We start from the raw sequence: 10293 nt of genomic DNA, 5'->3' as shown, positions 1-10293 counted from the left end.
ACAGCAAACATGTGGGAACATATGTCAAACTGAATATGAGTTTTTGATTGTAATGAGACAAATCTAGTTAAATAGTAATAATTATAATAATAATACATTTTATTTGAGGGCACCTTTCAGAAACCCAAGGTCACCTTACAAAAAACACAATTAATAAAAGGAACAATAGTCATAAAATACATAAAATAAGTTAAAATTACAAAACAGAGCGTGACAACAGATAAAATCAGCATTAAAGCAAATAAACCAGTTCAAACAGATGTGCTTTGAGCTGTGTCTTAAATGTGAAGAGGGAGTCAATATTTCTTAGTACAGGAGGAAGAGAGTTCCAGAGCCGAGGAGCAGAGCGACTGAAAGCTCTGCTCCCCACAGTGATGAGATGTGAGGATGGAACAGTAAGATGAATAGCAGATGATGATCTAAGAGGGCGGGAAACAGTGGTGATATGGAGCAGGTCACACAAATATGAAGGAGCAGATTTATGGAGACACTTGTATGTAAGAAGTAAGATTTTAAAGTTTATCCTGGCTTCTACGGACAACCAGTGAAGCTGCTGAAGAACTGGGGGAATATGAACACTTAACGGAGTGCAAGTTATGACCCGAGCTGCAGAATTTTGAAGAAGTTGGAGTTTATGAAGGGACTTTTTAGGGAGACCAAATAGGAGGGAATTGCAGTAATCAATACGGGACGTAATAAGACTATGGACAAGGACGGCAGCAGCATGGGGAGGAAGGAAGGGGCGGAGTCGGTTAATATTACGTAAGTGGAAGTAAGCAGACAGGTTATATAATTAATGTGAGACTGGAATGAAAGAGTATTATCAAGTATGACACCCAAACTCTTAACCTGAGGGGAGGGAAGGGTGGGAGAATTTTCAATGTTAATGGAAAAACTGTGGGATTTGGATAAGATAGATGGTGAACCAACAAGTAAAACTTCAGTTTTATTACTGTTGAGTTTGAGGAAATTGGAGGAGAACCAGGGTCTAATCTCAATAAGACAGTTTGAGAGGGAGGAAGGTGGGAGGGATGAATTGGGTTTAGAAGAAATGTAGAGCTGGGTGTCATCAGCATAACAGTGAAAATTTATATTATATTTTCGGAATATATAACCAAGAGGGAGCATGTAAGTAATGAATAAAAGAGGTCCCAATACTGAACCCTGGGGCACACCAGCAGACACAGGATAGAGAGTTGAAGAATGGGATTTAAATTGGATAAACTGAGTGCAGTCTGAGAGATATGAGGTAAACCAGGCAAGGGGGGTGTGACTAATACCAATGGAAGCTAACCGGTTCAGGAGAATATTGTGAGAAATGGTATCAAACGCCGCACTAAGATCAAGAAGGATGAGGATGGATAGGAGACCAGAATCAGCTGCCATCAGAAGGTCATTGGTAATCCTTAGCAGAGCAGTTTCTGTGCTGTGATTGGGGCAGAAACCAGATTGAAATCGTTCATAGAGATTATGGTCACTGAGATGTAAATGAAGCTGGGCGGCGACAACTTTTTCAAGAATTTTTGAAATGAAGGGGAGATTTGATATTGGGCGAAGATGATCAAAGTTATTGGGGTCTGCACCAGGCTTTTTGAGAGTTAGGATAACAGAAGCCTTTTTCAGTGCTTCAGGAACAAGTCCAGTGTTCAGGGAGGAATGAATAATATTGGTTATGAGAGGAGCTAACGAGGGAAGACAGGCTTTAACTAACACAGTAGGGAGAGGGTCAAGTTGACAGGTTGATGACTTAGATTTTTTTAATGAGATTAGATACATCAGTTATGGGGGGAAGAGTAAAGCTTGAAAATAACTGACAGGAAGACAGTGGGGACCATTTTTAAAAAGATCCTTCAAATGGTTCTTTAAAAAACATTTTAAATCTTTCAAAATAAAATGTATCATAAATTGAATTTGAGTAGGGTAAAAATAAATACGAGCACAGCATAGACATATTAATGGTTTATTGTCATTTTGCAGTTACCAAAAGACAAAAAGGCATTTTAACCCTCAGCACAACATCACTACTAATACATGTCACATATTAGTGTTTTAAACAGTAATAATTAAATATATTTGCTATACTATAAATAAATATATATAAATACTATATCTACAGATAACACAACAATTAATGCATATATTGTTTAATTAATAAAACATCAGAAAGTGATAAAAACACATTAGAAATAGCAATAGCTTCATAACAGACCAATAAATCAACACATTTTCATCAGCAGATGTTCAGTAAACTGCATGTTCAGTAAAAACATTTCAACAACAAGTTTATGATTAAAATGATCAATGAACTTCAGCCTTACGCTATGTAATGTACGTTTCATGTTGTACTCATGGTCCTTTGTTAGTCCAGTTTAGGACAATGTCTCTGACGTATGTATCATATCAAATATATGTCATATCAAAACAAGCCCACACCTGCAGTTGTTTCAGTTTTTCACAGGTGTTTCCTGTCAGCTGGTCAACCTCACTCAGGCGGACATCCATATCAGCCAACCAAACGACAAGTTCCTCCCTTTGTGCTTCAAATCCCTCCCACTCTGAGACAAGGAGCTGAAAGAGAGAGAAAAGAGTCAATTATAAAGAAGAGAGAAAAGTGAAACCCTCCTCAGAAGGTCTGACTCGCATACCTGCAGTTGACCTGTGATGGACTCCAGTTTGGCGTTCACGTCATCCCTCGCCGATGCCAACAGCCGAGTCTGCAGGGTGCCCTGGAAGAGCTGAGTTAATGTTCGACTCCTCCTGGTCAGGCTCTCCAGCTGGATGAGCCGAGGTCTCCCCTCTCGCCGCTGCCTCTGAACACAGAAACACAAATTGCATCTGAAGCAGGAGGTGCAGATGTTTTTTGCTATTCTTTTCTAAATCCAGGCTAGATCACGTGGAGGTATTTGGAAAACTTTTTTGGCCAGCGGACGACTGTTGCCTTGCAGAAAGTCAAATCAAACATATGCGATACACAATCAATTCACAAGAACACATAAAAAAATAAGTCCAGTTCTTGCCTGATTTCAAATGAATTCTGCATCAAAACAGGGTGACAGAAGTAAAACGAGTGCACAAAGCCTCACTTTGTACAAGCCTGCTATTACAGTTCTCCTCTATGCAGACGACTTTCCTGTTTTCAAGGCACAACTTGGATCTGCTGTACGAATCTTATGGATACACACTAAATGAAACAATAGTGTGCATGACTCCAGATTCTGATCCCTCATCCTAATATGGTCCCAACATAGCAACAGCAATAAAGCAAATGTTGAGGCTTCAAAATACAAAGTCCATAAACCAATGGCTGACATGGGTGTCATCATAAGGGTGATAAATATACAGATTTCAGTCTGTCTTAGAGATTTGATGTTCATTTACCTGCAGATGCACTATACGTACCTGCTCCATGGTTTTTCACAACATTTTGCACATCACTATTTAATACAGGAAGTAGGTGAACTAAAACAAGTCATCTCTCTTTGTGAGAGGACCATATTAATGAAACAAACCTCAATGACATCATAGGGATCCCTAAAGATGCTCCTGCTGCTTTTCTTCCTCCTCATCCTAAGCTTCCTTCTCCTTGTCCTCGCCTTCCATCCAATTGTAATTCAACCTAATTGTGTTTCTCCCCCTCCTCTTCCTCATTTTGTTGGAGCTGTGAACACAATTAATGTGAATCTGGATTAATTTGTGCAAACAAGAAAAATCTACAGCTTTTTGGTCAGAGGTGCTCTTGTGATTTAAGCCGGGTAGAGTAGATTTATGTGTTGATGCTACCTGCTTCAGCTCTGGCTGCTGAGTGATATTTACACCCTGGCTGGATTACAAACTTTAACCATGTGCTGAACTTTGGCCCAGCGTTGATACCTCTTGTTAGTATAACGACCTCTTCTTAGCTTGTATGTATGATGTATGATGGTGGATAAATGAAATATACAAAGAAAATTTAACTATATTACAAAAGAACATTAGCTTGGAAACATCAAATGACCAGAGCATAACTTGCCAACTAGTCCAAAAATAAGTTATGCAGGTACAGTCAAAGACACACCTTCTCATGTCACATTTCTATTCATTTCTATATTAGACAATAAAGAGTTATCTAATCTAATTATTCATTCAAAACACTTATGCATAGCTGTATTTTATACAGCTCATACAGAATTCAAAGTGCAGGTTCATGTGAGTATTTAATGTATGGCTCAGATCTACAGAATTTCAGAGTTTCTAGAGCAGACACAGAGCTCACGCCACAACAGGCTTCAGGCGCCATTTTAGTGACTTTAACAATATATTACATTTTAATTTCGGTCTAGCTGACATTAGGTTATGTACGTGAAGTTTACAATAACTAGTATTATCATTATGCTATCCATCCATCCATCCATCTTCATCCGCTTTATCCGAGGCCGGGTCACCGGGGCAGCAGCCTAAGCAAAGAGGCCCAGACCTCCCTCTCCCCAGCCACCACCTCCAGCTTATCCAGGGGAACACCAAGGCGTTCCCAGGCCAGCCGAGAGATATAATCTCTCCAGCGTGTCCTGGGTCTGCCCCGGGGCCTCCCCCGGGTGGGACATGCCTGGAACAGCTCACCCAGGAGGCGCCCAGGGGGCATCCTTGTCAGATGCCCGAACCACCTCAGCTGGCTCCTTTCGATGTGGAGCAGCAGCTGCTCTACTCTGAGCCCCTCCCGGATGGCCGAACTTCTCACCCTATCTCTAAGGGAGAGGCCAGCCACCCTTCGGAGGAAGCTCATTTCTGCCGCTTGTATCCGCGATCTCGTTCTTTCGGTCACTACCCACAGCTCGTGGCCATAGGTGAGGGTAGGGACGTAGATCGACCGGTAAATTGAGAGCTTCGCTTTTACACTCAGCTCCCTCTTCACCACGACGGACCGGTGCAGCGTCTGCATTACTGCAGCTGCAGCCCCAATCCGTCTGTCGATCTCCGGCTCCCTTCTCCCATCACTCGCGAACAAGACCCCGAGATACTTGAACTCCTCCACTTGGGGCAGGAACTCATCCCCGACCCGGAGTGGGCACTCCACCCTTTTCCGGCTGAGAACCATGGCCTCAGATTTGGAGGTGCTGATCCTCATTCCCGCTGCTTCACACTCGGCTGCGAACCGTTCCAGTGCGAGCTGGAGTCCCTCACCCGATGAAGCCAACAGAACCACATCATCCGCAAAAATCAGAGATGAGATTCTGAGGCCACCAAAGTGAAAGCCCTCCGCCACTTGGCTGCGCCTAGAAATCCTCTCCATAAAAATTATGAACAGCGCTCCGCCAGCACTATACACAGTGCAGGTAGAGCACCGCTTTCCTCTCCTGAGACGCCTGACGGTTTGCCAGAATCTCTTCGAGCCAGTCCGAAAGTCTTTTTCCATGGCCTCTCCGAACTCCTCCCACACCCGAGTTTTTGCTTCAGCCACTGCCCGAGCCACATTCCGCTTGGCCTGTCAATACCTGTCGGCTGCCTCCGGAGTCCCACGGGCTAACCAAGCGCGATAGGACTCCTACTTCAGCCTGGTGGCTCCCTTCACCTCTGGTGTCCACCATTTGGTTCGGGGATTACCACCACGGCAGGCACCAACCACCTTGCGGCCGCAGCTCAATGCAGCAGCTTCGGCAATGGAGACGCTGAACATGGTCCATTTGGACTCAATGTCCCCAGTCTCCCTCGGAATGCTGTTGAAGCTCTGCCGGAGGTGTGCGTTGAAGATCTCGCAGACTGGGGCCCCTCTGCTAGACGTTCCCAGCACACCCTCACTACGCGTTTAGGTGCACCAGGTCTGTCCAGCGTCCTCCCCCGCCACCTGATCCAACTCACCACCAGGTGGTGATCAGTTGACAGCTCAGCCCCTCTCTTTACCCAAGTGTCCAGAACATATGGTCGCTCTTTGTCTGGTCCCTCACCCAGGACCAATTTGCCATGGGAGACCCTACCAGGGGGCAAAAGCCCCCAGACAACATAGCCCCTGGGATCCCTGGGACACACAAACCCCTCCACCACGATAAGGTAGCGATTCAAGGATATTATGCTATATTTTCAAAAATATATAATAATCTCAAAAGTAATGCCTTGGAGTAGAAAATAGTAATACCTTATTAAAATTTAAAACTAAAGTACAGTATTTGAATGTGTGTATTGTGTCTACTGTTTGTTAACTCACCATATTCATAATGGGTTTGCGGGGTTAGGGGTGTGTGTGTGTGTGTGCCCCCCCCCCCCCCCCCACCCCTACCTAAATATTTATGCCATTTACACCATCAAACTTAGATAGCTAAGGATGAAGAACCTTTTGTTCTTTAAAGAACCATTTGTAATAGCTGAAGAACCATCCACAAAATAAAAAGGTTCTTTGACGTATGATGGTTCTTTAAAGAACCATGAAGACATCTGAAGAACCATTTAAGAACCATAATTTTTCTGAGTGATAGGGTAACAAAGAGAGACAGGCAACCGTTCGCAGTCACATCACGCCCATGGACAATTTAGAATCACTAATTAACCTAACACCATGGACTCCATGTCTTTGGACTGTGGAAAGAAGCCAGAGTACCCAGAGAGAAGAGACAATATAAACTAGCTGAGGTACCCCTGAGCAAGGTAACGTCCCTACACACCGCTCCCTGGGCACCCAAAGGCTGCCCACTGCTTCACTGAGTGAATGGGTTAAATGCAGAGAGGAATTTCCCCACGGGGATCAATAAAGTGTACATTATCATCATTAAATAAAACCAGAAGTAGCTAACATTGAGACCAAGACGTACAAACAGGGAAACCAGATGAGTAAAGCCTGTTATTACTAACACACCTATTTACTGGAAACCAGTGCAAGTAAACCAGTTTAAAACTGTTAGAAAGGGGCCTATTTTCCTTTCAAACAGTTGCAGTCAGTCAGTAAGTAAAATTTTTTTATATAGCGCTTTTCGCAGATAAAAATCACAAAGTGCTTTACAACAAAGAAAATGAAAAGAATGGAAATACAACAAAATACAACAGCTGATTTATTTCTGTTTGCATCATTGACTGTAAAGCTTTAACATGCTGATGGCTGTTTATTACACACTCTCATAGCTGGCACCGTACCCTAACCACAAAAACATCGAATGCAAACTGAATCATTTCAACTTCATAATATGACTTCACTTACAGAGCCAGTGCAGGACAGCACTGACTAATTCCCTAATAAATATTTAACAATGCAAGGTTTGTGATGTCCATTATGTCAAAGGCTCACCAAAGCGAAGAGAGCAGAAGTCATTTTGTATGAGAGGCTACTTTCAAGCTTGTGGATCAGTCTCCACATCCAGATACACACCACAAACCACATCCAGGAGATAGTATTTCCCACTAATTTAATAGCTGCTTATGTAATGCCATTGAAACTCACTGAATGCCTCCATTACAAAGCAGTCACTTACTAGGAGTCGATAATGGTCTGACACTGGACACGAAGCAAAAAGCTGCAGAAGCACTGAAGGCTGAATTAGTGTAGAGCGTCGTGGGGCTGAGCGACTGGTTATAAAAAGATCAAAAAGATCACGATGTGGATGGAGAGGTGGTTTACACAAATGTCAAAGAAAAACTGTAGAAAGCTGCTTCGTTTCCAGTCAGGCGGACGACCTTTGAATTTCTGATGCAAGTGCACAGTCACACCCACATGTCCATGTATTCCTGACTTCATGGATATTAGACTAATTTCCTGGAGTCTATAACTGGAACCCGTCACAATTACTAGCAGAACTTCAACCCTCATCCATTATGCAGATTAAACCTGAGAATACTGTACTGTTATTTAGTCACGAGCATAAAATATTGTCTTTGATAACTTTATACTGACAGAATCTCTTTGTGTTTCTCATGGTTATCTGATCATATAGTGATTGCTCATCCCTTATGTCCAAACTGTCTAAAAGGGTCAAAGGATTTCACACGAGGTGGCTGTAGCTCGGGATAGGGGAGGTCCTGTGTTAGTGTTTGAATGTTAGATTCAACGCAGCTCTGCGTGGGAAGAGTGCTCTGAGTACTGATATGAGAATCAGTCCATTTACATCTTTGAGAGGATTGTTGGTGTAAACAGGAAAAAACAAATGTGCATTTCCTACACTTAAAATAACCGTGTTAAGGTTTACTATTATCTCTTTATGTTTGACAGCCATAAAAATGAGGCAGTCTACCCAATTACTCTAAATGTGTAAATTTGGAGAAGGCTTATGATCATGCTCTTTGGTTTGTCCCACCTACAGTGGACTTCATGGCACCATAATTGTGTCCATTGGGATCTGACTTGGGTTAGGCAGAGTGAAGGATTATGGGTGTGCAACCAAAGCAGAGAGCCTTGCATGCAGCCCTCTAAAGAGCCAACAGTGCACATACTGATTGATCATTTAGTTTGAGCATATGCGTACATATATAAAAAATCAAGAAGATGTGCTAAGCAACGGTGTAGTATTACACAAAGAGAAAAGGGAGCAACATCGCTAAAAGCACGGACAGCACAGACAGAGCCTGGTTCCACTTTAAGCTGTGAAGCTCATTATTACATCATGGCACAAAAAACTCAACATTCATTTCCACAGAATGTGTCTCTCACATGTTTTTCCTGCATTTTACTGTATAAGCCACAAAGGAGAGACAGCACTTCTCTCTTCTGCACCTTAGATGAGATTATGTGTAAGTGATGTGTCAGGCTGGATGGATTACAGGCGCAGAGCAGTAAATACCACAGAACAGATTTGTATTGATTTTCTGATTTATGCTCAGAGACAGTGAGAGGTTGCTGCTTTCATTAGCTTAATGCTCAACACCAGAACTATCATTTTCATTGAAAACATCACTTCCATGCTTCCATGTGACTGAAGCACTGGAAACATTGTAATCAGTCTTGGAGCTAATGGGGGTCCAAATAAGGACTTAAGTCCAGTCTTTTGTTTTTCATTGATGTGATGACATCTGGAATTGGTGAGTTTCCCAACGGAGCAAAGAAATTATGAAAATTCTGATTATGATGATAAGAATTATTCTTAAAGTTATTCCTAGATTATACCACACCCCTATAATCAGTGCAGTTAGGGCTCTGAATGAAAGATTGATGAGACCAGTTCAGTGTCTGAATAAATGTTCATATTCATTTGGAAGCTTTTTTGTGGCACTTTTAACCAGAGTTAGCAGAAACAGAGACAAAGCTCACTGAGACTGACAATTGCCTTTCCCACAACACTGGCTCAGAGATTTTAGTCAAAGAACTTTTGAAGGATATTTATCATTTCTGAAAGCTTTACTCGACTTTCCAAATCTGTCTTTTTGTTTAATCAGGGACCCGAATAAGCTTTCTTTTATTCCACTCTTTCTCACATGACTCTGCAAGATCCGCTCTATCAGCTCTAACTCAGGTTCTTTTTCCTGACACAGGTAGGATGGCCAGTCCCCCTGTCTCTTCACCTTGCACGAGCAGTGAATCAAATACTACCTAATGAACATAATAAGGAATCACTAACCCACAAATGTGTTTCCTTGTTTTTTTAATGCTGTGAAATCGTAGGGTTGCAACATGCATGTTGGTCTCTTTCATCTTGTGTAGACACTGGAGGGCTGTGGTCTGTCTCCGGGATGAAATGTCTGCTTAGGGGATAGTGTCTCAGTGACTCCACCACCCACTTCATTGCAAGACACTCCTTTTCCACAGTGGATTATCGAGACTCTCTCTCCTGCAGCAGTACTGCTCCTGTGCCTACTCCAGAGGCATCTGTCTGCTGAATGAAATCTGTGGGGTTGAGGGAGGCAGTAGGTAGGCAGTCTCTGATGTGCTAAGACACTATCCGCTCAAAACACTTCCTGACTACAGACGTGAGGGCTATAGGTCTTTAGTTAATAAGGCCGTCTATGCCAGTCTTTTTAGGGGTGAGAATGATGGTGAAGGCCTTCACACAGGTGGGAACGGTGGCATGAGTGAGGGAGAGGGTGGACAGCCTGGTGAGGATCCCTGCCAGTTGGTCTGCTCAGCCTTTAACCAAATAGTAATTGATACATGGGGCTGCATTACAGTCTATGTGGTTTTAAAGTGGTTTTAACTGGGCTGTCTGCGGTATTATGTTGGAAGTGTCAATCCCATTTCTGTTCATATAACTGATTTCTTTATATTATACAAATACAGGCCATATATTGTAATTTTGTGTATTTATATTTGTTGCTTGACCTGCCCGGAGACTGCAGATGGAAATGAGGTAGCTAAATCTGGTATAATGGATTTCTTCTCCCAGATAAACTGAGTGAAACAAAGATTTG

General features: G+C 42.6%; 1 protein-coding gene across 1 annotated transcript; it reads right to left on the bottom strand.

Moving 5' to 3' along the window:
* Positions 1 to 2257: 2257 nt before the first annotated feature.
* On the bottom strand, positions 2258 to 3938 carry LOC146707040 (uncharacterized). The gene is made up of 3 exons (XM_085460832.1): positions 3510 to 3938; positions 2646 to 2810; positions 2258 to 2568 (listed from the first exon to the last, which is right to left on the bottom strand). The coding sequence occupies exons 1-3, from the start codon at positions 3564 to 3566 to the stop codon at positions 2401 to 2403; spliced, it is 390 nt and encodes a 129-aa protein (XP_085316958.1). The 5' UTR covers positions 3567 to 3938; the 3' UTR covers positions 2258 to 2400.
* Positions 3939 to 10293: the final 6355 nt, after the last annotated feature.

This window comes from Copadichromis virginalis, linkage group LG6 (assembly GCF_057382275.1).
Source record: "Copadichromis virginalis isolate Kocher_CV1m ecotype Utaka linkage group LG6, C_Virginalis_male_GT1.1, whole genome shotgun sequence".
In the NCBI taxonomy this organism is placed as follows: domain Eukaryota; kingdom Metazoa; phylum Chordata; class Actinopteri; order Cichliformes; family Cichlidae; genus Copadichromis; species Copadichromis virginalis.
This window is presented reverse-complemented; position numbering and strand designations above follow the sequence as displayed.